The sequence below is a fragment of the Sus scrofa genome, chromosome 14 (assembly GCF_054392235.1).
Source record: "Sus scrofa isolate SSC_HxYL_T2T_F1_AM1 chromosome 14, Sscrofa_HxYL_maternal_Yorkshire_Landrace_v2.0, whole genome shotgun sequence".
Classification (NCBI taxonomy): domain Eukaryota; kingdom Metazoa; phylum Chordata; class Mammalia; order Artiodactyla; family Suidae; genus Sus; species Sus scrofa.
In genome coordinates this window covers 123,125,446-123,153,273 of record NC_139396.1, presented here as the reverse complement: position 1 = coordinate 123,153,273, position 27,828 = coordinate 123,125,446, and the positions used below count along the sequence as shown (strand labels likewise).

General features: G+C 41.0%; 1 protein-coding gene across 7 annotated transcripts; it reads right to left on the bottom strand.

Moving 5' to 3' along the window:
• Positions 1 to 231: 231 nt before the first annotated feature.
• On the bottom strand, positions 232 to 27,828 carry FAS (Fas cell surface death receptor). 7 transcript variants are annotated; one of them, XM_084993099.1, is made up of 9 exons: positions 27,450 to 27,814; positions 14,165 to 14,324; positions 9,747 to 9,884; positions 8,502 to 8,610; positions 6,069 to 6,127; positions 5,816 to 5,902; positions 3,865 to 3,926; positions 2,851 to 2,872; positions 232 to 2,125 (listed from the first exon to the last, which is right to left on the bottom strand). In XM_084993099.1, the coding sequence occupies exons 2-9, from the start codon at positions 14,253 to 14,255 to the stop codon at positions 1,794 to 1,796; spliced, it is 900 nt and encodes a 299-aa protein (XP_084849225.1). In that variant the 5' UTR covers positions 14,256 to 14,324; positions 27,450 to 27,814; the 3' UTR covers positions 232 to 1,793.

The window sequence follows — 27,828 nt, the reverse complement described above, 5'->3', positions numbered from 1 at the left end:
GCATTGCTTTGGCTGTGGTGCAGGCCAGCAAATGTAGCTCCAATTCAACCCCTAGCCTGGGAACTTCCATATGCTGAGAGTGTCGCCTTAAAGAGACCAAAAAGGAAATACCTCCTGAGAGACCAAAGAAAGGATTAAAGATTTATAAACAGGTTACATTTAGCAATTGTTAGAAAAAAGGAAAACCAAAACAAAAAGCAAGGTCCCACCAAAAAGAAGATAACCAGAAAATCCAAAACAATACGGTTTTAATTAAATACTTTTACCTATTTCAAATTTCCACACATAAGGGGGAACCACCTTCCACCAACGGTAGCTCTTTAGCTAAGTTCTGAGATTTGCTTTGGCTTATAACAATCTTCACTTTACAGCTATATACATATAAATAGCATTTATTAAGAATTCACATTTGGAATTTCCCATTGTGGAGCAGCAGAAACAAATCCGACTAGTATCCATGAGGATTCAGGTTTGATTCCTGGCCTCACTCTGTGGGTTGGGGATCCAGTGTTGCCTTGAGCTGTGGTGTAGGTTGAAGACACGGCTCGGATCTCGCATTGCTGTGGCTGTGGTGTAGGCTGACAGCTGTAGCTCCAATTCAATCCCTTGCTTGGGAACTTCCATATGCTGTGGGCGCAGCCCTATAAAGCAAAAAAAAAAAAAAAAAAAAAAAAGTCACATTTTAATACAAACTTTCAAAAGTGTTCAAACGTTAAAGTATAGAAGTGATAGTGGGGAGAGGGGCTTGTCTGTCTAAGAAGCTGCAGGAAATAACAAGAGCAATTCCTAAAACCTGACAGGTTTCACTTTTGCTGTGTATAAGCTGCCTCTGCAACAAGAAAACACTGGGAGTTACTGAACATCTTTTGGGGGGCACGGGGCCAAATAAGAATCTGTCTCATCAGCTTGGGTGGTAGACCTGGATTTACAATTTGCCACAAAGCTATCTAGGACTCTCTAAGACTAATTAAGAGCAGGCTGTTAGGCTTTCCAAACCAAGCTAGCTGTTTCTAAGAGCAGCTTCTTAGGCAGTCTTTCCAGATCTGGGGGCGGGGCACAGGCTGTCAAAGTGCACATCAAGGAGAAAACGGAGACGTCGCCATGCTCTAGTAATTCTTCCCAATCAAAATGTTTGGATCCCTAAGAGGTGGATTATCTTGATCCAGTAAAGTGTCAAACAAATACCTAACATTCAAGCATTATAACTGAGTCTGCATTTTCTATGTGATTTCAAAATTGAAATATTTCACAACAAAATGCTGGGAAATCTGTGCAAAGATCTTTGAGGTAGAACCTTATTAAACTCTGCATTCAGATGTCTATGCAAACTTTCACCAACAATGCTAGGGAGGTTGTTTAGAGGCAGTGATTGTGACATTGCAGCAAAAAAGTCGCAGGGACTGATTCACTGAATGCAGTCAGCCAGGGGCTAGGTACTTGAATTTACTGCATTAGTTACCTTCACACAGAATCATATGTGAGATATCGAGCATGATCTCAGTCTTCTGTCCTTCACATATACTCTTAGATGCTCACTGAACACGTCATCGTATTCACTCTTAACCGTGTCCGTCTTCCCAATTAGATTTTAAGCATCCTTGAAGGAGTCAGAATCATGGGATGTTCAAAGCCTGTAAATATATTATCCCTGCAAATCTAATTAATAAAAAAAGAAAACACATCCAGTAAAAAAAACCAAGCGATGTTTACAGCCAGCAGCTGCTAAGAACGTAATTCGAGCATTAATCTTTCTGTTTAGTATGTTCTCAGAACTGAGTTAGTTGTTTTTCACTCTAGGTCAAGCTTTCATTCTCATTCTGGGAGTTTGCATTTTCTTGTTCACTAGTAACATCCTTCTGGACGATATCATTAATTTTATCTGCAAGAGCAGAAAGTTTGGCTTTTCTGAGACCTTGAATCAAAGTGCAATAGGCGTCTTTCTTCCCATGGTAGAGATACCAATTACGGAGCAGCTGGACTTTCTGTTCAGCTGTATCTTTGGGATTGTCATGCATGATCTCGTCTATTTTGGTTTCTTCGATACCATTCTTCCGAACGAAATCTTTAACTTCAGTTATTTTCATCTGTTCAGCAATACGGGTGATATATTTACCCAAGTCAACGTCTGAAAAATGGAGAACAATCTCTGAAAATTTGTTCTGCTCAACAAAAGACCCCCTACTGAAAACCATGTTTATTTCTCCTCTTATTGTACTTAAGAATGTCGGTAAGTCCCAGAGATCTAAAGAGCTGATCAGGGAAAAACCAGAACAGAAACAACCTTGAGTGCCAATTCCAGGTCCACCTGTGGCCCCAAGTCATTTGCTCTGTGACCAGGGCAAGATACATACTCCCTGTGTCTTCTTTTCTCATCTCTAAGGTTAGAGGGCTGGAAAAGAACACCTCTAACATCCCTTAGGGATCTGATGATTCATGACCCACAAATCTAAAAGGCAGGTAAAGAGTTTATGACCATCTTATTGCCGAGTCACAGGTCAAAGAACAGCACTGAATAGAATCATGATGGTTGTTACAGAACTAGGATACACCAATGACAGAGTCCACAATTCACATTAGCCTCTGTGTTGATTTTGGCCTGAGTTCTGTCATACACCTAACTGCTCATGAAGGAAAATGTTCTTAAGCCTCAGAATACAGGGTCTTACTGATTTGTTTTTAGCTATGAGCATTACTTACACATTTAAACAAACCATGGAATAAACCCTGAGGGTGAGCAGGAAGAATTCTAGTCTCAAGGAATAGCAAGACTCCACAATAGGTCACTGAAATTAACAACCCTGTTACTCCTAAGGAAGCCATCTCTATGAAATAAAATGATCAAAGCCTTACCTTTTATCATTGGCACCTCTTCCTGGGGAGAAAAAAATGGAGCAAATAAGGGAAAGAGAAATACATTTAGACTATTCTAAATGTAATCTTCTAAGTCTTCCTTACTACTGAAGTATAGTTACCTGAGATACAAAGGTAGCTAGACCAAGTGACTTTCACCATTCAAATTTTTATTCTGAAAGTTTCCAGCCTCACCAGAAATTAAGAAATATTGGCCTATTTTTTTACATGGACAAGGAACCTAAGAAATTCAGGAAATGTGCTGAAATTATTCTTTATATTGACTCATGAAAATAAACACAGTAAGCCTAATCATTCTAAAACTTTCCTTACTGAAACCATTCAAATTTTTTTTGTCTTTTCTAGGGCTGCATCCTCGGCATATGGAGGTTCCCAGGCTAAGAGTCTAAGCAGAGCAGTAGCCGCCGGCTTACACCACAGCCACAGCAAAACGGGATCCAAGCCGCGTCTGCGACCTACACCACAGCTCATGGCAATGCCGGATCCTTAACCCACTGAGCAAGGCCAAGGATCGAACCCGCAACCTCATGGTTCCTAGTTGGACTTGTTAACCACTGAGCCACGATGGGAACTCCTATTCAAATTTTTGACACAATAAAATAGTTTTATGTTGAAATTATTTTCCATCATATTGATTTCTTTTCTTTCTTTTTTGTCTTTTTAGGGCATACCTTCAGCATATGCAAGTTCCCAGGCTAGGGGTGGAATCAGAGCTGCAGCTGCTGGCCTGCACCACAGCTCATAGCAACGCCAGATCCTTAACCCATTGAGAAAGGCCAGGGATTACTGAACCCACATCCTTATGAATACTAGTCGGATTCTTAACCCACTGAGCCACAACTGGATCTCCTTAATTCATTTTTGATGCCCCTCTGGCCCATGCACACACAAACACAATAAATGTTCGATTTTTTTAAAGGTAGCAAGTAAAAAATTGAATTACTACTTTCCCTATTTTTTTTTAAGAAAGCCGATGCACATTTTGACACTTACAACATTTGAGGTGATAGGTTTCTGGTAACCATTCTCTTTTCTTCTGCACCGTCTTTTCACCTCTGAAAGATCCAAGAAATTTCTATCAGACTCAGGTCTCAGCCTTGTGGGAAGCATATGAGAACATACACTCAGACTAAGAGAAGTGTGAGAGGAAAGGAGAAATTCATTTATTGAAATTCAAAGTGACCCAGCACCATAAGAGGCAGATTTATCCTGATTTTGAAAATTTGATCCCACCAGGTCAAGTGGTCTTGAGATATGCCATTTTTGCCATTTTATTTTATTTTCCATTTTTTAAAGTTTTATTGAAGTAGATTTACAACATTGTGTTAATTGCTGCTACACAACAAAGTGATTTAGTTATATATATATACACATGTTACATCTTAAAGGAGCCATCTAATTACCACACATTAGCCTAGACTGGAGCTGTCTTTTGACATTGTATGGTCGTCACCACTCCCTCTTGTAGGCTTGGAGCTGGGTGGCATGTCTCCAGCAGGGCACAGACGCCATAGGCTATGGAAAGTCAACATCAGTTTGCCATGGAGTGGCATTTAAAGCCCAGAAACTCAGGTACACACTCTCCCAAATAATTCAAATATGTGCATTACCAAAAGCAGGTTCGGGCTGAAAGAAGAGCCCGGCTTCTCACCACTCTAAAGTCAATAAAGAGGAGTTCCTGTCGTGGCTCAGCAGGTAACGAACCTGAACCCACCTAGTATCCATGAATATGCGGGTTCCATCCCTGGCCTTGCTCAGTGGGTTAAGGGCTTGGCATTGCCGTGAGCTGTGATGTAGGTCACAGTCGAGGCTCAGATCCTGCTTTAGCTGTGGCTATGGCATTGGCCAGCGGTTTCAGCTCCAATTGGACTCCTAGCCTGGGAACCTCCATATGCTGTGGTTGCGGCCCTAAAAAAAGACTAAATAAATAAATAAATAAAGAGGCAACGCTGGTGGAAAGGAAAGTTGGCTTTATTTTGGAAGCCAACAACCAGGCGAGGGGAGGGGAGTTGGCCTTCAGACAGGAGTCCAGACTGGTCTCCTTCCTGGGTTGCTTTAAAGGAAGCAAACTTTCCACCAGCGTTGCCTCTTTATTGGCTTCAGAGCGGTGAGCAGCTGGACCTCACTTTGGTAATATATACACTCAATGAGCATATGCCTTGAAGACAGTAGGAGGTAAAAGAAAGAAGTCTCTGTCTTCAAGCACAATTAAAGTGGTGAAACACTGAGTACGTATATTTTAGCTCAACAACCTCTAAAGGCAAGGGCACCTCTTTGTCTTCAGCTGCCCTAGAGAAACAGTGACTTGTTCCAACAGAAAAGGAAAAATTGGATGCCTCAATGTTTTTGAGAGTTGGCTCCACCTTGTATTGTAAGACTGCTCTAAAGGGATTTTTCTAGAGTAATTATAATTACACCCAATTTTGACTTACCTGCTACCTTTACTAAGGAATGCTTACATAAAATGTATTGCCACAGTATTTTAAGGTAGAGAAATGATCAAAAGGCATGGAATCTGGACAAGGGAGAGGAGGCACAGAGAGGCAGGAATTTATCCAAGAGTCCCCTGAAAAGCCTTTCTCAGTAACGCCCTGGTTTCATGAGTTCTCTTTATGCAAGGGATGATCTCAATGTAGAGTGAAGGACTATATCTGATTCTTGGCCAACTCGGCTGCTGCCTGAGTGAAACTATCCTTGTTCCTGGGGAGGATGGGGTTACCCCATCAGTGCCCCAGAATGGCTGCTCAAAAACAATAGGTGAGAGATAACATCATTGGGTCTTATCAACTCTTAGGGGTGCACTCAGAGGCAGGAATTTAATGTTGTAACAGAGCTGCCTACCTGGGGGGAACTTCCTTATAAGCAAGGGACAGAGGGGGATTCTCGTGAACAACCACTTCCCAAGTTACTTCAATCTGCAGTTTGAACAAAGTTAAGAACTTACCCCTGTATACCAGTGCAGGTACGGGAATGAGGATCAGGAGGGCCCATAACCAGTGTAGGTTAGATCTGGATCCTGCAGATTGGAACACTGGACACAGTATAGGAAAGTAAGAAATCTTTAAGATTAAAACAATCTTTAAGATTAAAAATCAGAAGGGACTGGCCTTTCTGCACATTCTACAGTAGGACTATAATAAAAAGAAATAATAATAAAAGAAATATAATAAAAGACTATAATAAAAAGAAATAATGACCTTCTCTGCATTTGGTGTTGCTGGTTGGTGTGCAATTCTCAATGACTCCATGTTCACACCTAGTAAAAAATACAGAGAAAATTTAAAAGGCCTGGTGGACTGATTGCTTGGTCATTTTCTTTTCTTTTCTTTTTGCCTTTTTTCCCCATTTTTTTGAAGTTTTACTGAAGTATAGTTGATTTATAATATTGTGATAATATCGGCTGTACAACAAAATGATTCAGTTATATATGCACACATATCCATTCTCTTTCAGATTCTTTTCCCACTGATTCCTTGACCATTTTCAACAATACACTATAAATCCAGGGCTATTTTATTCATTTCTGCATCTCTGGCAAATATGTTCCCTCAAATATTTCTACATGAGCATCTACAGTGGTGCAAATTAATAACATAATTTGGATGTTTAGATGAAAAATATCAAAAAAAACCTCTGATTTAAAATAACTTGAGGTAGAGGAAGGTATTAAAATAACATGTAAGAGGGAGTTCCTGTCGTGGCTCAGTGGTAGCGAACCTGACTAATGTCCATGAGGTGGCAGGTTCGATCCCTGGCCTCATTCAGTGGGTTAAGGATCTGGCATTGTCATGAGCTGTGCTGTAGGTCACAGACTTGGTTCAGATTTCAAGCTGCTGTGGCTGTGTTTTAGGCCTGCAGCTACAGCTCCAATTTGACCCCAGCCTGGGATCTTCCACATGTTGTCAGTGCAGCCCTAAAAAGACAAAATAAATAAATAAATAAAATAACATATGAGAAGATGATGAAATAGATACAATAAACTTTAAATCAGTAATAAATTGTGCTCTTAAAAGCATAAATTGCCAAAAGCAATTGCAAAACAGTCCCACAGAGCAGTAAAATGGCCAGATAATAGTCACTGCTCAGGATGCTACTTAGGGAGTCTACCCAGCTGGCCCTTAAATGTTTCCCCTTTTAGCATCAGGTGGTGAGTAGGACACTCAAAAGGCCCCTGAAGGATTTTCTTCAGACACCTAAACACTGACCACTTGTCTGCATTATAGCTTGGCTTTGCCCATTCTCTAACTAGTGAGCTTGGGCAAGTCACTTAACCACCATGAGCTTTCCAATAACAAGGAGACAATAGCACCTGCCTCAAAGGGTTATTGTGAGAAGAAAATTAAATTGAAATTATGAAGTATTTAGAATTATCATCATCATCATCATCATCATCATCATCATCATTATTTTACTATGTAAATTCCTCCCCACCCCACCCCAAGTCCCTGCTTCTGCAATCTTCACGATGGTACTCTCAGACACTTGGGGCTAGAAGGGGGAGGCTAGGTTAATTGCACATAATTTAAATTTTCTAGTAAATAAGGGACATAAGGTATCATGTCCCTACTTTTCAAGTTTACTAGGTGAACCCTTAAAAATTTCCTAAGATAAATTACAAGTTTAAGGAGAAGCACAAGCATATAATCCCTCAAATTTATTAGTTATACGAAACGGCATCTTACAAAGCAAAAGCTATTTTTGCAACACCTATTTCCCAGTTTGATCTTCAAAGAAATGAGGCCAATAGGACAAATGAATATTATTTGCATTCTATGAGTGAGGAAACCGAAATTCAGAGATGTTACATGATCTGCTCAAAAATCACTCAATTAATCAGAAGAAAAGTGAAATGTACACTCAAGTGTTCTGACTTTGGGTCAAAACCAAGCTCTTTAGCATGAAAGACAGGCCCTTCATGATCTGGCCTTGGTTCCTTCCCAGTCTTTCCTACACTCCGGGCAGGTCCTCTGGTGCCAGAGCTTTCTCTTTTCTCTTTGCAGCTGCTGTTCTCCTGTCTGACATGTCCTTCCCATCCATGTACACCTGGTGAGGCTTTTTCTTTGCTTCAAGACTTAAGCCATGTAGGAAGTTCCTTTGTGGTGCAGTGGGTTAAGGATCTAGCATTGCTGCAGCAACTGCAGTGCAGGTTCAATCCCTGGCCCAGGAACTTCCATGTGCCGTGGGTGCAGCCAAAAAAAAAAAAGAAGACTTAAGCCATGTGTCTTATCTTTCACTCTCTCCCCAGGCAGAGCTGAAAGGTTTCCCTATATAATCTGTCACACCCTGAGCACAAGTCTCTAGTTGCCACCAAGAGACTGTCTGTGTTGCAGACACAATAACCATTGCTCTTCTTAACGCTCTCTGCCTCTAGCCTTAGACCTTCGATGCCAGGCACATGTCTGCTCATATTGTTGGCTTGAGCAGCCAGCACAGTATCAAGCACATGGGAAGTGTTCAATAAATGTTTGGCGATTAGATGTTTGGGTGAAGAAATGGTTATCTAATTGCTCAGAGGCAATGCCAGACTAGAACCCAAATTCTTGACTCCTAGCCAGCATTGCCTCCCCTTAGGAAATCATTATCTCTCAAGATATGCCTAGTGATTTAATCAAAGAAAGACTAAAACTTACGTGGTGCAAGGGTTACAGTGTTCACATTGAGAAGTGTGACAGAAAAAGTTTGGTTTACATCTGCACTTGGTATTCTGGGTCCGGGTACAGTTTTTTTCCACTTCTAGGCCTAGAAAACCAATTTGCAGACTATTAATTAGAGCAGGTAATTTGTGCATGGACGATGAAAAGGATGGACAGGAGCTGCATGGATTTTTGAGATCCAGTGCTTATATCTGTAGTCACACCCTCATGCTCTTAATAACACAGCTGGCATTTAAATGCAAAATAGGCAACCCCAGGTTGAAAGGGTTGAAATCTCTTAGCAGAGTTTTAAGTTGACAGACGATCCAGCAACCCAGACAACCCCACCTGTGCTTAAATGGCTCTCCTGTTCTAGCCTAGAGCCGGGCTACTCAAAGTAAGGCTTATAGACCAGCAACATGGACCAGGAGCTTGTTAGAAATGCAGAATGTCAGGCCCTCCTCCAGACCTAGGCAATCAGATCAAGGCCCAAACCCTCACTTAGAGGTGCTGATTTAATTGCTCTAAATGCTTGGCATTTTTCATAGCTTCCTATGTGATTCTGATGTACAGCCAGGATCGAGAAACGTTGCTTTAGAGCCTGAATAGGGACAAGAAAAGCTTTATGTTCAAAGAGTTCTTGATGTCTAACAAAACTGTTATATTTCTATTAAATATATATAATAATTTAGATATATAATATATAATGCACATTCTATATTGTATTATTTATATTAAAATATAACTGTTCCCTATATTTTAATCTGAACCCACAGGATAGACTGGAATATCCCTAAAAACTCAGGTACCCAGCTGGAATTATTGGGTCAAACCAGATCCCCCCAGAAGGGAAAACAACCCACCCAGCTCTCGGGTTTATCTGTCTTTGTATCTGCAGCTTCAGAGCTCTTTCTGGCCAAGAACATGAGCCATTATGCAAGCATAAATCAAGGCAGGAAGACAAAAGCCCCTGCAGTTTTGATTGGAGCTGATGAACCCTGTTCACCAAGTTTCCATTTAGTCATTCTCCTACATCCGGGAGAATTGCCTAGATTTGACTCATAAATGTCTAGATCAGTGATGCGCTCAGTACCTGGTCATGCTGCCCCCCAACCAGTCCCATCCTGCCCTTCCTATAGGCCAATGTAGTGCCAGAATAGGTCCCAATTTCAGACAGTTTATAAACTGGTGCTGCATGCAGTACCACGATTGATCCCTTTTGACTGTTTTCAAGACACTTACCGTGTTCTCCATCACAAACTCTACATCTTCTACATTTAGAAGAATGATGGTTCTTGTCTGTGTAATCCTCCCCTTCAGAGCAAGGCACACACTGTGGTGCACCACCAGGGCTTGCGCAGTCAGCATGTTTCCGTTTGCCTGCCCAAGAAAAGAAAAGGAGCAAACATTTGTATGCAAGGTGGATCTGCAAAAGCATGAGAAGTATGCAGAGATGATAATAAAACACCACTAACACAGATGTGGAGGGGCTAAGTTAGTGAAATAAAAATATGGGAGGAGGAGGTTGCTGTAAAAATCATGTCAAGAGACAGAATTTCTCCCAAGACAAAAGCTAAAGGAGTCACCGAGGAATATGCCTACAGAAATAGGATGACTAACGATAGGTGCATGTAAAAAAGAGATTAGGATGACCAAAGGCGCTGGCAGAGATGCCCTTACCAACATTTTGGGGAGGAGAGAAAGTTGGTAGATAGGGGTTCTACTGGCCACTGAAATTAATCAATTCTCCTTGCTCTGACTTCTCCTCTTAATTTCCAAAGTTCACAAATCCTGACAAGGATGGCATTGCATAAGGAAAAGAACAGTTGAAGTTCTAAAGACTTTGGTCAAATCCTTAACAGCAATAACATCTTTAACAAAGAGCCTAATCTCGCGAAGCCTAAATTTCTTCATGCAAGTGATGGAGATAATAATACTTCTGCATGGCTAAGTCAGAACTAGATAGGATCCTCCTAGTAAAGTGCTTGCAGTTCCCTTTTCTCCCCCCTTTCTTTCTATTCCTTTGCCATTAAGGGACAGAGTACATGTTCAGGTGCAAGCATGAACCTATTTCTAACAAAATTTATTATAAGGTTTGCTAGCTTAACATGCACAATTTTAAATCATATTTGCATTTGCTTTCATTTACTTTAAAAGTAAAATGAGTCATTAGATTGCTATCAGTAAGCATTATGCAACAATGCCTTCTGGAAAATTCATTTAAGAAGTGTTTATTAAATACCAATTGTGTGTCAGACACTTTTGAGGACGTGGAGGTACTGCAGGAAATAAGACAAAGCCTCAATCTACAAAGACTTCACATTCTCAAAGGAAAAGCAGGAAATGCACAAATAAATACAAGATGCCAAGTGGTGATAAGTGCAATGGGTAAAGCTAGATTAGGTAAGGGAACATATCTCTATCCAAAGAGATAGAAAATACAAAAGAGGATTCAAAGAGAAAAGCATGACTAGTGACTCTGCTATAACTAATTAAAAAGAAGATGCAAAGTCTAATATGCCCCTCTTGCAGGTACAGCAAAAATAATTTATGCTATTTCTTCCAGGTATGTGAGAGACAGCATTTTTTTTTTCTTTTTGTTTTTGGCTGAGCCCAAGGCATGCAGAATCAAGTACAAGCCACAGTGATGACGATGCCGGATCCTTAATTGCTAGGCCACTGGGGAACACCTTTTTTTTTTTTTTTTTTTTCCAGGGCCACAGGTTTGGCATATGGATGTTCCTGGGGTCAAATCGGAGCTACAGCTGCCAGCCTACAAAACAGCTGCAGAAAAGCAGGATCCAAGTTGCATCCGAGACCTACACCACAGCTCACGGCAAAGCCAGATCCTTAACCCACAGAGGGAGGCCAGGGCTCGAACTTGCACCTCATGGATACTAGTCAGGTTCATTTCCACTGAGCCACAATGGGAACTCCTTTTTTTGCCTTTTCAAAGCAAATGCATTATAACATTTCAGACAATTACTTTACATGACTTCAGAGAATAGTCTCATTGCAGATTCCATGACAAAAACAAAAACAGATTAATAGATTAGTATACAGAGAAGGTGAAAGAAGGAACATTGGACATCAATATTAAATTTGAAAAGAGAATTCCTCAGTAAGAGTAAATCCTTGCCATTCATAAGAAATATGTTACAAAACCATCACAAATACTAGGTTTCACTGACTCTTTTCCACCCAAAAGAAGGCAGGTAAATAGACGTGAATCCATCAGATCCATAATAATTCTTGTAACAGTAACAATAAAAGATAAGATTAACATTTATTGAGCCAAGCCCTCTGCTAAACACTATTGACATTTTTCTATTCCCGTTCACAGCAATCATAAAGGTCAGAACTATTTTTTTTTTTTTTGGCTTTTTTTTAGGGCCACACCTTCCGTCATGATCCAAGTCACGTCTGTGACCTACACCATACCCCACAGCAATGCCAAGGCCCTAACCCACTGAGCAAGGCCAGGGATTGAACCCAAAACCTCATGGTTCCTAGTCAGATTCATCTCTGCTGCACCACAATGGGAACTCCCAGAACTATTATCATTTCTACTTTATAGTTAAAGAACCAGACTCAATGAGATCAAGTAATTTTCCCAAGGACATGAAGCTTGTTGGTAATTAGCTTTAGGACCAACCATCCTCATTTGCCCAGGATGTGGGACTTTTAGTGCTAAAATTGGGGAAGTCTCAGGCAAACCAAAATCAGTTGGTCATTCCATAAATGTCAGATGGAGAATTTGCAACCAAGTCTGATGCCAGAACTTGAGTTAATAGACACTATTCAATATCTGCCTGGTAAAGATTTCAGCTACCATGTTACAAACTAAGATAAAACTTTGGAAGTGGTTCGTTCCAAAGCATCATCAAATTTACATTCTGAGACTGGAAGCTCCTTGAAGTCGGGCTCTGTCCTGCTTCTATTCCTTCATCTCACAGTCCCAACAGCTCCTCTGCTGCGCTGGAGAATATGTGTCCCAGAGCGTGATCCTTCACTTGCTTTGCCTTCTCCTTTTGAACAAGGTCCCACAACCCGCTCTGAAGTCACAGCGTCCCCGTTTGCATTCCTGGGATTGCTCTACTGGGGAATTATTTACTTTGTATGCCCATCTGGGTGCCAAAACCCTAACTGCCGATGTATGCAGGTCAACCCGTTACATTGCCTTTTCCTTTTCTCTAATTTAGGACTTTGTAAAAGACCATCTCCGATTGTCACCCAATATTGATTTTTCCCTTCTCCCATAGGAATATGCAAAACATACTATCTTTATTTTAATTTGCATTTTAGGTTTTAAGAATATGAGTAAAGGTCACAATTCATTGGACAAATAGGTGGTGCTTAGCAAGTTACTAAAAAAAAAAAAAAAAAAAAAAAAAAAAAAAAAAAAAACAAAAAACAAAAAAAACCCAAAACCAAAACCAAAAAAAGCCAGGAAACTATTCTTTATTCCTGTTTGGGGAAGAGTAAATGCAAATAGGCTTAAGTATAAACAAGTTGGATTATGAGAGATTTTTCATAAGGGTTATCAAAACCTGCAAAGGAGGTGAAGAGACTAGTAGAATCTTCTTATAAACAGGGCCATGCCTGTTTAGCAGCTCGAGTGCTGGAAACCTGGAAAGCCAAACATGAAACCTATGACCATCCTTTAGGGTTCTAGTAATGAATCGCATATGCCCATGTGCTATTTTCCTTTATCTTCCTGTCTCCCTTCACAATGAACATACATCTGTATACAATAGAATCAACACTACTCCACGCTGGAAAAATACAGCCTGCACAACTGCATTTGACTTAGCTTCTAATGTGCTAGTGTTTGAAGGATTTTCAATCTGAAATTGGTTTGCCTTTCATAATACTGATTGTTAAAAATTGTCGGTTTTTGTCCATTGCTTTTCTAGTTCACCTAGTTATTCCGCTGCAAAATGCAGATAGATTTTGCAGGCTTCAGTGCTAGGACGAACAGCTTTCTTAGAGACTTTCTGATTGAAGGAAAGTACTGAGACACTTTTTTTTTTTTTTTTTTGCTTTAATTTAGGGCTGTACCCGCAGCATATGGAGATTCCCAGGCTAGGGGTCGATTCAGAGCTATAGCTGCCAGCCTATGCCAGAGCCACAGCAATGCCAGATCTGAGCTGCATCTGCAACCTATACCACAGCTCATGGCAACGCCAGATCCTTAACCCATTGAGCAAAGCCAGGGATCGAACCCACAACCTCTTGGTCCTAGACAGATTTGTTTTCACTGCACCTTGATGGGAACTCTGAGACACAGCTCTTAAGAATGGAAGTCTCTTGTTTTCAGAGCCCCACAATTATTAGGTATATTCTAACCGGTTCTGATGTGGTAAGTTTTAATATCCACAAATGAGTCTTCTTTTGCTAATAAAAATGGAGCTCAATGGATAAACCCTCTCATTGCTGAGGTACATGTCATTCATAACTTATATCTACTCATATTTGTATCAAACCAGTGTGATAGAGAAAAATAATGGTCTTGGAAAAATAATGTTATATTTTTTTCTTCCCAGTCATGCCATAATGCAGGAGAACCAAATGCTCTAAAAATATCCTCTTCATTATTACTACATGCTACGCCTCACCCTGATTTTAATTCTAATTGCTGGGTTTTCTGTATAACCTACCAGGAGGGCATGGCTGACAGCAGAATTGACCCTCACGATGCTGGCCTTCCGGGCACTCAGACTCCCTTTTAGTAATATTCAGTTTCACCATCTCAGAATCGGGGTCAGTCACTTGGGCATCATCACCTTTAGACAGTGGTCCAGCGATACAGGTAAATACCTGTAAAAGAAAAGCATGAAGAGAATTTTACTGACTTCCGATCTAAGCAACTAAATACACAGGTGTTAAGCTACCCACATGGCCGTCTTTCCCTTGCTGTGCACAGGCAAAATCAATATGGGCTCCATCTTTCCGCTGTATCATCTGCAAAAAAAAGGAGCAGATCAATTGCAGGACAGTCCAGACCACCCAGGAAATAGCATCAGGGATGGCAGGAGCCATAGCTCCTGGCCTCGAAAGTGAACATGGCTCCCACTTCTCAGCCTTATGACTGGAGGGAAAGTCACTTAAATTTCCCAAGTTTCTGCTTTGTTGTCTAAGAAGCAGAAATAGGAGTTCCTGCTGTGGCACAATGGGATCAGTGGCATCTCTGCAGCACCAGGACACAGGTTCCATCCCTGGCCTGGCACAGTGGGTTAAAGGACCCAGCGTTGCTGCAGCTGCAGTGTAGGTCACAACTGTGGCTCAGATCTGATCCCTGACTTGGGAACTCCATATGCCAAAAAAGAAAAAAAAAGTGGAAATAATTCTCTTCTTCATAGGTTTGCTGTGATAATTAAATAAATAATGTGCTTGGAGTTCCTGTCGTGGTGGAGCAGAAACGAATCCGACTAGGAACCATGAGGTTGAGGGTTCGATTCTTGGCCTCACTCAGTGGGTTAAGGATCCGGTGTTGCCATGAGCTGTGGTGTAGGTCGCAGACACGGCTTGGATCTGGCGTTGCTGTGGCTGTGGTGCAGGCCTGCAACTGTAGCTCCGATTAAACCCGTAGTCTGAGAATCTCCATATGCCGTGGGTGTGCCCCTAAAAAGACAAAATAATAATAATAATAATAATAATAATAATAATAATGTGTTTAAAGCACTTAGCACAATTCCTGACACAAAGTAAATAGGTGCCCAGTAAATAGTATTACTATTATTTATTATTAGTCATTGTTATTTTTGTAAAGTTCCAGCGGGGAACAACATAGCAGAGCAGGAAAAAAACACAAAATTTCAAAACGATGATGGTATGAATCCCAGCTCTGCTACCAACACCGATTTTAGGCAAGTTACATACCTCACCGATCCTCAATTTCCTGGCCTGCAAGTGACAGGAGTACTTTCTATCTTGCAGGGTTATTGAGAATAAAAAGTGATAACTTCTCCTGGTACTTAGCGTATAGCATGTTCTGTTTCTTCCCTTTTTATATGCAGCCACAGAATCTACAGTTTCAATAAAATCCTTCCTGGTTATCCAACCATACAACACATTCAACAGGATTTTCTTCACTTCTACTCAGGAAAAATGAACTTCTCCTAACAGAGGACCGACCTTTAATCTATTATTGGTTCCTTTTTTCTGAAGACAAAACCCCACAGGTCTAAGTGACATTGTGTCAAATTTATCTTAGTTGTAGACTTGAGCTCCTTTGAAAAATGAGCCCCCTCCCCCATGTATGGAAGCATTTGAGGGTAGCGTCTGCTTGATCCCTTTCTCAGGTTTCCTAAGCGTGTATTGTTTGTCTCTCTAAACACAAATTCAAGGAGTTCCTATTGTGACTCAGTAGGCTAAGGTTAAGAGCCTGACATAGTTTCTGTGAGGATATGGGTTTGATCCCCGGCCTCACTCAGTGGGTCAAGGATCCAGCATTGCTGCAAGCTGCAGCATAGTTTGCAGATGCAGCTTAGATGTGGATCCGATGTTTACTGTGGGTGTGGGTAGGACTACAGCTGCAGTGTTGATTTGACCCCAGTCCGGGAAACTTCCATGTGCCATAGGAGTGGCTGTAAAAAGAAAAACAAAAATTACAAAAATTTAAACACAAATTCAAATAATCTTTCATCTTATGGGGAATATGTAAATTCATCACCAAGCATCTAGAAATTTTAAACTATCAGTTCTGAGGGTCTGTGTCTCAAGGTCATTTTTCAAAGTTTTCATGGCATATATTGTATTTTCTATTTTTTGGTATAGTAATAATAACACTGCCATCTTCTGGGTCAAGAGAACTAACTATTCTACGTGTATAAATTATTGCCACAGGAGTCCCCACCTCTTCTCTTTTAGCCCTTTCCCCTTTGTCACAAAAGCCTGCAATTCCTTTAAGTCACAAGGTACCATGGGACCTCCAAGGAAGAAGGGATGAAGGAAATGTGGTTGCCATGTTTTCCTCCTGAGATGGATGCGTTTAAAGATGCATTTCTAATATCGAGACTCCAGGAGGAAAAAGGATACCAAAACATCGAGAAAATACCTAACTTGTCCAGGGTCGCTCATGAGTACAAGTAGGAAACTAGCACTTGTCTAAGTCTCCTGACTCCTATTATGGTGTTTTTTTTTCTTTTCACCCAAGAGACAGGGGAACTCACCATAAAAGAGAGCTGACGTTTTATACATGAACTATTCTATGTAAAGGAGAACTGGAACTGGTACACAGATCAGAGGAATTAAGCCTACATGTGCTATCTTCACTATCCAGCCACTGCCTCTTTAACCCAACAGACACGTCTTAAGCACCTACTCTGTGTCTGGTTCTGTGAATACAGAGACGACTAATGTTGATTACAATCGAAAATGAATGTTAAGTTTCCAAAAGAAGATTTGCACAAGGGTGTGCTATTTGTAATGTGTTAATCATTTGGGGATTTTTTTTTTTTTTTAACGTTACATTTGCATGACTCTTAAAAACACATTGGGATCTACAATCTTTTTCTTTTTCCTTTTTATTTATTTATTTTCTTTTTTAGGGCCACACCTGTGCCATATGGATATTCCCAGGCTAAGGAGTGGAATCGGAGCTATAGCTGTCAGCCTACACCACAGTTCATGGCAATGCCAGATCCCTGACCCACTGAGCAAGGCTGGGGATCGAACCTGCATCCTCATGGATACTGGTTGGATACATTTCTGCTGCGCCACAACCAGAACTCCATCTGTGATCCTTTTCTATAGCATAACAAGCAACTTTGAACAAAAGATAGTTATTAGTACCAATTTCTCTTTTCAGGATGATAGTTCCCCCACTTATTTTCTCTACAGAAAGTCATCTTGTCATTTTGCTTGTCCCCCTTCTAGATCAGAGAATCAATAGCTGATGAATAGTAACTGAATCAGACATGTTAGGAAGGAATAATGTGATTGAAATCCCACAAAAGTGTTCACTGCTAAGATGGGAAGGGCTTTCAAATAAAAGTCATTCACCTTTCAGGATCTTTATGCCATAATTTGTTCTATTTGACAGTCAGGGATTGAATATACTAACCATGTAACATTCCAGACATCGCCAGCACATGAAGCTTCTCAAGCAAATGTAAACAAATCTCTCCATAGCCAGAGGAAATCAGTAAGTCCTGTTTACTCCAGGCAATGGGAAACCAAACCAAAGCAAGCTGAGAAGGAACAATTCCTTTCTATCCTCAGCTGCCTCTGCTACTGTGAAGAGGGAGTTAACAGTGAAATATTACTTGCTTTTCTTTTTCTATTATGGTTTTTCACCAAAAGGTGAAGAAAAGGACACAGATTCAAACTCAAAGAGATTTTTTTGATCCGAAATTGGACTAGCCAAAATTGACAAGTTGAAGGCGCTCCAAGTTGATACCCAATAGTATGTGAGTGTGAGTGTGTGTGTGTGTGTGTGTGTGTGTGTGTGTGTGTGTGTGTGTGTGTGTGTATGTATCCTCTATGGCTACTGGGCCCATCCTCCTCGGTATGGTAATTTCATCCAATATTCATGCGACAATATTACAAGCAGGTCTATAATTCCTGATTTAAATGATCAAGCGCTCAGGGGAGCAGTCCATTTCATATTTATGGATTGTTATATTAGTGCTATTTCTAACAAAACTGTGCATATACTCAATCTTCTGGAGCTGTCTAGAAGAAATGTATCTTTTAATTCATTGTGTTTTAGTTTTGATGTTTATGGACTGGAAATCAAAACCCACTGTCCAAAATACATTCAGAATTTGAGAAATATGAAGTAGAACCGTGAAGGACACAAATATTACTGGCCAGAGAGCAGATATGATCACACTTGCTTCACAGAGTTGAATTTCTGGAAACATTTCCTACTTAGTCCAGCACCAAAGAACTATGTTGATTGAAAAAAAAAAAGAACTATGTTGAGAGAAGTCTGAAGAGCATGATATGATGGAAGCAAGGCTCCATACATCTTGTATTTTTTAAAGTTGTATTTTTTGCATTAGCTCAAGTTTGCAGTATGCAAAGATTTGACACAAACTCTCCAGGCAGAAACCGGGGTGTTTTTGACGGTGACAAGGCAGGAAACCCATGAAGAACTAAATGATTAGAATGCTCAAGAAATTTTTTTTTTTCAAAAAAGCTGAAAAGGCCAAAAAATAAATTCTGAAAAGTGAATTAAACTAAGGCAAATGATAACCAAATGGGAGAAAAAAGAAATGAAATTAATTTAAAATCTCCATCATAACAAAGATGAAAAAGTCAGAGAGACTTCAATTTTATATTGGGAATAATAATAGCTAATACATCAATCAATTATTTAAATAATAAACACTTTGTTGAGTTCCTACTATGTGCCAGACAGATATTTGGGAACAGAGCAATAAACAGATAAAAACTCAGCTCTCACAGAGTTTATATGTAAATGAAGTATATTATCAGGATTTGCCAAAGAAATAGCATCAGTAGTGTGTGTGCGTGCGTGCGTGCGTGCGTGTGTGTGTGTGTGTGTGTGTGTGTGTGAAAAGAGAGATTGACTGATTTTAAAGAACTGATTCACACAAATGTAAAGGCTTGGCAAGTCCAGAATGTGCTGCTAGGGTAGGCCAGTGTGCTGGGGAGTCAGAACAGGGCTGCAGCTCAAGTTCAAAGGCAGTCTGGAGGCAGAATTTCATCTTCCTTAGAGGATCTCAGCCTTTGTTCTACTGAAGCCTTCAGCTGGCTGAGGCTCACTCACATTAGAAGGGTATCTAATTTACCCAAATCCTACCAATTAATACAATGAACCTTCAGAGCATATGCATGTTGAAGGTGGAGGGTATCTGGCAGGAACTTTCTGAAAAGCAGAAGTCAGTCCTAAGCCCTCTAAGTCTGGGAAAGTTCTAGCCAGACTGACCAGGCCGGGGTTCTAGCTGGCAGGGAAGGTGAAACTTCCCAGTCCTGCTCTGCAGCCTGAGAAGGCAGTGAATTTAGATTCCCTTCCTCAAAGTGGGCACTGAGTTTCTGAAAACAGCCATGATAGCCACTGTGGGTGTAGTCTCTTGCAGGGGTGGGGATTTACAATGCACAAATAGTTAGGAACCGGAAGTTTTCCTATCCTATGATCGATCTTTGCCTTTGTTCACTCTGAAACTCTTAGAAAAAGGACAACATAAGAGTTGGTCTTTTGTATGGGATGATGAAAAACTGACAGAACAGCTGGATTTTCATTACTTATCTGCATCTGTGATGAATCACTTTTTACAGCCACTCCAGTCACTACACAGAAGACATGAAGCAGGAATGGCCAGGCCCAGAAATTGATGACCGACCCCCAGGCACAAGCTCTCCATATGTTCCCAGGAATCATAAACCCCCAAGACCTAATGTGGCAGTTACAAATCAAGTAACATCACAGTGACTGAATTAAAAAAAATTACTGGAAGAAACTGAGACTCCCATTAGGATTACTGCAAAGAAGCAGTGAGGCAACTGACCCTCAGAGATGAGCTAGGATTTGAAAAGGAAGTTAAAAAAAAAAAATCACATTTTTTTTTCTGTGCTTAGTAAAGTTCAAAGCACACAGGAAAAGAATTTTAAAAAGCAGATCTGAAAAAAAAAAAAAAAAGGCGTTTGGCGGTGAAAAAATGGCAGCCCTTGAAACAGCAAGAATAAGCAGGCAGATGCCTAGAACGATTGGTAAGATGTTTCAATACTGAGCACAGACTTCAGACTGACTCTGCACATCCAAGCTGATTCAAGGTCTCCAGTAACAGTGGTGAAGAGTTTGAGAGATGACCCAACCCAAGCGCCGTAGGGGAAGCTATGCCCCAGACTGGTGCTGTAACTGGCCACGCAGCCAGCTCAGGAGATTCAGACTCTCATGGGCTGAACCACGTCTCCCTTACTTCCAAATTCCTATGTCGAAGTCCTCACCTCAGGTACCCCAGAATGTCACAGGGTCTTTAAAGAGGAAATTACTTAAAATGAGGTCCTTGGATGGGCCCTAATACAATATGACTGGTGTTCTTATAAGAAGAGAAAATCTGGACACAAATAAAGGAGAGAGGATGTGAAGACCCAGGAAGAAGGCCGTTTACAAGCCAAGGAAAGAGGCGTGGAGCAGACAGTTACCTCAGGGTCCTTGAAAGTAACCAAACTTGCCAGCATCCTGTTCTAGCCTCCAGAACTGACAGAAAACAAATTTCCGTTGTTGAAGCCACCCAGTTTGTGGTGCTTTCTTACAGCACCACAAGAAACCAATACAGGTCCAAACCGCTACCTCTTGATTCCTTCAGATTCCAGATCTGAGGTGCATACACACTTGGGAAACCCTTGTAGCTGAGCACAACGGTTTCCCCTCTTGAACTGTCACTGAGCTAAAGAGACAAGAGATTGCAAATGCTCTTCAGAACTGCTATCTTCAGGGGCCAACAGGAAACTGGACTTATTTCCAGTCTTACAGGGCCCACCATGGGATTGATATTTCCCTGTCCCCTACTGCCTAGGATACAACTGGGGCAACACACTAGTTCTTTTTAGACTTTTGACTACTTATCAACACTTTAGGGGAAAGAAATTCTAGAAAGACACAGTTGACCATTTCTGACTATATAATGTGTCTCTAATATATTTGTGCAAAAAGTAAGGAAATAATGGAGTTCTCTGGTGGTCTAGAAGTTAAGGATCTGGCCTTGTCACTGCTGTGGCACAGGTTTGTCCCCTGGTTCTGGGAACTTCTATATGCCACAGGCACAGGCAAAAAAAAAAAAAAAAAAAAAGGTAAGGAATAGTGATGACATTTTGTAGTAGGTATGTTTTTGAAAAACTGAAATAAAAATAAAATTTTCTACATGAAAGAGATAAGTGAAGTTTCCAGTCATTCTTTTTTTCTGCTCCCAAAATGTATAAATAAAAATACACATGGGAGTTCCTTTAGTGGCTCAGTGGTTAACTAACCTGACTAAGATCCATAAGGATGTGGGTTCGATCCCTGCCTTCACTCAGTGGGTTAAGGTGTTGTGGTGTGAGCTGTGGTGTATGTTGCAGATGCGGCTTGGATCCCCAATTGCTGTGGCTATGGTATAGGCCAGCAGCTGTAGTTCCAATCTGACCCCAGCCTGGGAACTTCCATGTGTCGAGGGTGTGACCCTAAAAAGCTCCCCCCACAAAAAATACACATGGTAGGAATTCTGATCATGGCTCAGTGATTTAAGGAGCTAATGTAGTCTCTGAGAGGATGAAGGTTCAATTCCCAGCATCACTTAGTGGGTTAAGGATCCATCATTACCAGAAGCCATGGCATAGGCAGTGGATACAGTTTGGATCTGCTGTGGCTGTGGCACAGGCCTTAGCTGTAGCTCCAGTTCGACCCCTGGCCCAGGAACTTCCATATGCCACAGGTGCAGGTATAAAACAAACAAACAAACAAAAACACAAGGGTAATCTTATTTCAGTAACATCTTCTTTCTTTCTTAAGGCCAGTTCCTGGGAAGACCAGGAGAGATATTTGAGGCAGTGGGAGTAAGTGAATGAATCAAGACCCGTGACTGAAGGAAGCCATAAATAAAATAAAATGAGGAGCCCCAGAGAATTTCATCTGGGAATAGATTTTGAGTTTAGTAATAGAGTTCAAAAAATGGATATACATACTACCATATAGAAAATAGGCAACCAACAAGGACCTACTGTAGACCCCAGGGAATCATACTCAATATTTTGTCATAATCTATAATGGAAAAGAATCTGAAAAGTATATAGATACACTGATTCATTTCGCTGTATACCTGAAGTTAACACACAATGTAAATCAATTATACTTCAATTTTTAAAAAGGAAAGAAAAAAGAAAAATAGTTTTCAAAGCCCTGAAAGACATCAGAATCATGTCATGATGTATTAAAAATAAAAAATGTGTAGGTCCCACGCAGACCTAAAGAGTAGGATCTGTCGGAATGGGGAACGCCTCATAATTATCTCCCACAAGTACCCCTATTATTTGGATGCTCCCCCCAGCTGAAGACCAACTGGGCTGCAAGAAGCAAAATATAACCTTAGCCGGTGATGACACTTACATGTGAGAAGGTAAGAGTGTTAAAGATGAACAGCAAATGTGTTCTGCACTTGCCAATCATATTTTGACTTTTCATGGAAAAAGAATGACCCTTCCGAAAATAAACCTGAAAAGAAGAGATGTCATCTTCGGTAGAGGAGATGGGTAGTGGGAGGTCTACCAAGTCCTAAACCCAAGTTCCAGAGTTCTTAAATCCTAGAGGGGCCACAGGGGTAACACAGGAGTAAAGCATCCAGGTAGAACAGACAACAAAGTGTGGGAGGGGCTTGTCAAAGTGGAGAGAGCCACGTGGACCACAGGGAGGGCAGCCATTGGAACCAGAGTGGGGGTCGGGGCATGTGGGCCCAGATCTCCCACTTTTCAAGAGAAACCAAAATCCTCCAACCTCTAGGTGGTGGCAACTAATATTAAAAATACATACCTTCATACATACATACTACATGAGTCAATTCCATGCAGAGCAGACAAAACATAGTCTAGGGCAGTGCAAGCCTAATTTTTGAAACCAAGCCTAACTGCATACAGACATTCATGTCAAAGAAATCTACTAGGAACAAGGATCCTCTTATGAAGATGGCTAAAAACCAAAGCTCAATCCTGGGCAAGGGGCAAGAGCCTTACAACACATGTTCTGAGTTTATTCTCTCTCTCTCTCTCTCTCTCTCTCTCTCTCTCTCTCTCAAGCTGTCTCTCTCACTCTTTTTTCCAAGATCTCTGACCTCAGAAATCAAAAGTATTGACGTTTCTCACATCCCATGTTTTTATTGCCTCCCAGAACACAGAGGGGACTAAATCCATAATGTCTCATCACTTGACTATAGAACAGTCTGATGCTAATGGCTCTGAAGCAAAGTTTATTCTAATTTTCCAAGTTTATTTCAATTCACAGCTTACCCAAACTTATGTACAATAGGTTTGCTTGCTGTGCTGGGCTGAGTACATTTGCTGATTGAATCTACAGTCAGATTTGCTAATTTACAAGACTGACGTTACTCAAAATGTATAATTTCTTACAATTTGGGGGCATGTGTCCAGTATAGCAATGGCTGCTATTTCTAAGGGCACAGAGGTGGAGGATGGCTTGGTTGCACAAAAGCTCACTTCAAATCAAGAAGGGAGTTGTGATCAAAGGGGAAGATGAGCTCATTTCTTTCTGAGGAAGGTGAAGTTAACAGTCTTACAATGATCAGCTTTCTAATTTGGGCCTTACTATACATACCCTCACTTCAAAGAACATAAAAGTAGGCAAGATCATCTGAATTATTTGTTCCTGTCAAAGACCAAATAGAAGAAACTTAATTGGTATCAGGAGTCCAACTACATAAAAAGCTAAGAATATTTTATTTTGTTTATTTATTCATTTTACTTCTTTCATTTTCAAACAAGGGTCCTCCAGAAAATGAAAAGGACTCATTAGATAGTTAAATGCTGCTTCTCCACTTTCGTGAATAGACACACACACACAAACACACACGCACAGCAAAAGTAATACAATACTATCCATTACGGTACTTATAATGGTTCTACAAATAATTCTTTGGCAATAAGCTATATATATTATTATCTTTATATTATTATTTTTCATCACAAGTCAATAAGTCTCTGGTACCTATTACAAAACATGTGCTCATTTAAGGGACTTTTGGAACCTAAGGTAATTTGCCAAAAGGCAAGTAAGTCACTGGGGGTTTTCAAGTGGGGGATTTCCTTATTCAGGTTTTTGATCATCTCTTAGAATATGATTATTCTGTTCTTGGCAGTTGTGGTATAGTGATCTGGCTTCCCTACAGCATGAGAGCAGCCTTCCAGAGACTCCTTTGAAGGATTGACACTGACGTGATTAAGAACTATTTAGAAATAAATTACTCGTCTAGTATCCCAAAGACACTTAGAAACAACACCCAAATCCCAGTCCTCTTTGCGTCTATTTCATCCTTTTCCTTCTCTAAACTCAGCGCAAGAGTAGAAACGTGTTCTAAACTAAACCCTAATTTGCCACTAAGGGTGGTAATTGTATCATGGAGATGGGTAATAGAAGATTTTTCTTTTATCTAATTGTTCTAGTTGTGGGGGACTGAGGGTTTCCTTATATCGGTTTCATTTTTGCATCCCAATCTTAGCATTATTTATAAATTCGTGTCTTTCCATTCTGCTTGTTCATGTTCTCAATTATATTTCATAGGTTTATTTTATTCATAAGAATTTTCAAGTCTTTTATGATATAAGGAAAACCTCTTAACCACAAGAATAAACAGAAACACACTGGAGCCTATTTCATGTTACTTAGGCTGGGTTAAGGAAAATGATTAAACTATAAATAAACAACTGTTTTTTATTTTCTCCCTCAAATGCTTCTGTATGATTACTTATCAATACACTGGTTTCTTTGTCAACTTCCATTTCTCTCCCTCTGCCATAATTTTGACAACTGCTCTAAGAAATAAAGAAGACAATGGCCATCTAGTAATCACCTAACCATAGACCAAAATGTTACAGCAGAAAACCTATCAGGACTAAATGCAGGGCAGCTATTTCCCACACACATTTCTAAAGTAAATTTGACTCTTTTTCTGTGTCCTCTAGACATTTGTGAATTGTTTTGGGAGTTCAAATGCACTTATTATAGGTGCCATGGAAATGACACCCAGAAACTAGGGGAGGGAAAACTAATTCCAAGAAGAAGGAAAGAAAAAGAAGCAAAGAGGGGAAGCATGAGATATGTACTGACTACAGATCACACCAGAGACAACAGAACTAGAGAACATATGGAAAAGAAAAAATAGGCAGCTCCCGCCCATCTACTTCCAGCTGGTTGACACGATTAAGCCAAACTTGCTTCTGCATTCCATGCAATTAGCACTCCCACCCCCATTTTATTTATTATTGTGACTAGTAAGTAAGTACTACTAAGTATAAAGTCATAAAAACAAGCATTTTCTGGAGACACAAAAGATGACATAATGGATGGTGTGGAAACTTCTTTAAGAACAGAGAGTTGGGCTAGCAGTGGGTGTAAGACAGGATTCTGTGTAAATTTAAAAGAGTCATATTAGAAAAGAAAAATGCAGGATATGTTACAAAATGATAAACAATGACAATCTAGGTGATAAGGATATGTCAGATTTTTTTTTTTACACATCTGTATTGATATATTTTATTCAATAAATCTTCATGTCTTAGACCATATATCATATATTATACTATTAATTTATATTTAATACACAATATTATAGGTATTATAATAATATGCATATATAAACACATGTGCATATATATATGCATATGTGTCTGTATACACGTGTGTGCATTCTTTTAGAAAAGCACTTTCCTTGGTGCTTGCTTTTTTTTTTTTGGTCTTTTTTTTTGCTATTTCTTGGGCCGCTCCCGAGGCATATGGAGTTTCCCAGGCTAGGGGTCGAATCAGAGCTGTAGCTGCCAGCCTATGCCAGAGCCACAGCAACTCGGGATCCGAGCCGCATCTGCGACCTACACCACAGCTCACGGCAACGCCGGATCCTTAACCCACTGAGCAAGGGCAGGGACCGAACCCGCAACCTCATGGTTCCTAGTCGGATTCGTTAACCACTGCGCCACGACGGGAACTCCTCCTTGGTGCTTTAAACTTGCCCATCTGGTAAAGATGTTATAAGTATAAAAGTTAAGCATAGCTCTGGGCGTTGATACCTTTGCTATGCTTACCAGCATTGTTGTCCCAAGACCTAAGAGAGATTTTCAAAACAACTAACACTGCAATAAGGCCACGGTTAATGATAAAGAGAAGAGTGTGGTCTGAGGTTGCATAAATGGTTTCTCAATTTTGAATCTTAAATTTTCTTGGAGGAAATTTCTAAAGGAGCCCAAATATGGTACGTAATTTCTGAAAAATTCAGGGAGAATTCTTTTGTTTTTCTCCCCAATCTAAGATGGTTCCGGACATCACTGATTTTTCCTTTCAATTCTTGGTGTAATCTGGACATCAGGTGCAATCAACAAATGCCCAGGCTTTGGAATTGGGCCTAAATTAAATTCCAGCTCTGCCACTTACTGGTTGCACTCGGTCGAATTACCTAAGCTTTCTGCACCCCGTTTCGCCATCTGTAAAATGAATGTGAGGACATCTTCCTTACCTTGCAGCCGCTGCTGAGAATTGACTGTGATCACGTTTATAAACACTTCTATCACAGTGCCTGGCACTTTGGTGGGGCCAGCAAAATAAGAAGGCATTGCCTTTCAGAGAATTTGGAACTCAAATGAAACCAAACGTCTTTAATTAGCGACCATCAAGGTGGCATTTCCGAGGCAGGGACTCAAAAAGAGGTGGCTGCTGCTTAGGCTTCTAGGCCAAGTACCGGCTCCAGGCTCGCCACCCTGCGCAGGCGCGGTGGCAGTGGGTACCACCGCTTGAGCAGTGGGGGCAAGGTTCCTTCCCTCCCCGAGTTCAGCAAACTAAAGTGAAGAACAGGACGTTAAAAAATAAATAAATAAATAAAGGCCAAACCTAAGGTCGTGACTTACGATCGGTAGGAGAGGGATTCCCGGAAGGGAAACAGTTTCTTTTTCTGTGTCGTGATAAGAAGGTAAACAAACCTCTTGAGGCGCATTCAGCCCCAAGATAACCTTTTCAAGAAAGAAACAGTGACGTTCAAAGCCTCGGGTTTAACCATTGCCTCGGGGCTGATTTACTCCCTAAATTTGTGACACGTTCAGAAAACGTGTCCTCAGAGAGCTCATATTCTCACCGTCCCACAGCTCACACATACACCCGCGCAGAGGAGGACCTTTGTGGTAACATGTAAGGACTTGTCCAGACGATCCCCTCCTCTCTCGGGTAGGGCTCTCCCTCTGGCGACCCCCAAACATCCCAAGTCCCCGCCTGCCCCCGGCTCCCACCTCTCTCCGCGCCACGAACAGGGCCCCCTGGGGCCGCGCGGTGCTGTTTTGCCTGCCGCGCAGGATCGCCGCTTCTCCTCCAACCCCAGGAAAGACGCGTTCCCCGGTTTCCTGAGACCTCGCCCTCAAGGAAAGTCCTAGCAGCCCTGAAAAGCCAGACTGCCAAACACCAGCCAAGCCCGGACGCCCACGCGCATCCCCTTAAGGTCATCGGAGCGCGTCCTGCGCGCTCCTCTAAGCGCCAACCTCTTGACCCAGCGGGGAGAGGCCCCCGCTAGGCAGGAGAGGACTTACCAGTGACAGGAGAACCCAGATCCCGGACATGGCTGTGGAGCCTCTCCAACTGCTAGCAGAGCAGGTCACACACCCCGTGAGAAGT

Bases quoted from the DNA above. Each gene is read 5' to 3' on its own strand.
- FAS (XM_021072073.2), bottom strand. From the start codon at position 14,720: ATGGAACCTGTGTCCTGGTGCTGCAGAGATGCCACTGATCCCATTGTG. The intron at 9,885-14,164 runs GTAGGTTATACA...TTTCTTGGGCAG, and splicing joins CTGTCAGCCATGCCCTCCTG to GCAAACGGAAACATGCTGAC. The intron at 6,128-8,501 runs GTAAGTTTTAGT...ATTTTTTACTAG, and splicing joins CACTGTAACCCTTGCACCAC to GTGTGAACATGGAGTCATTG.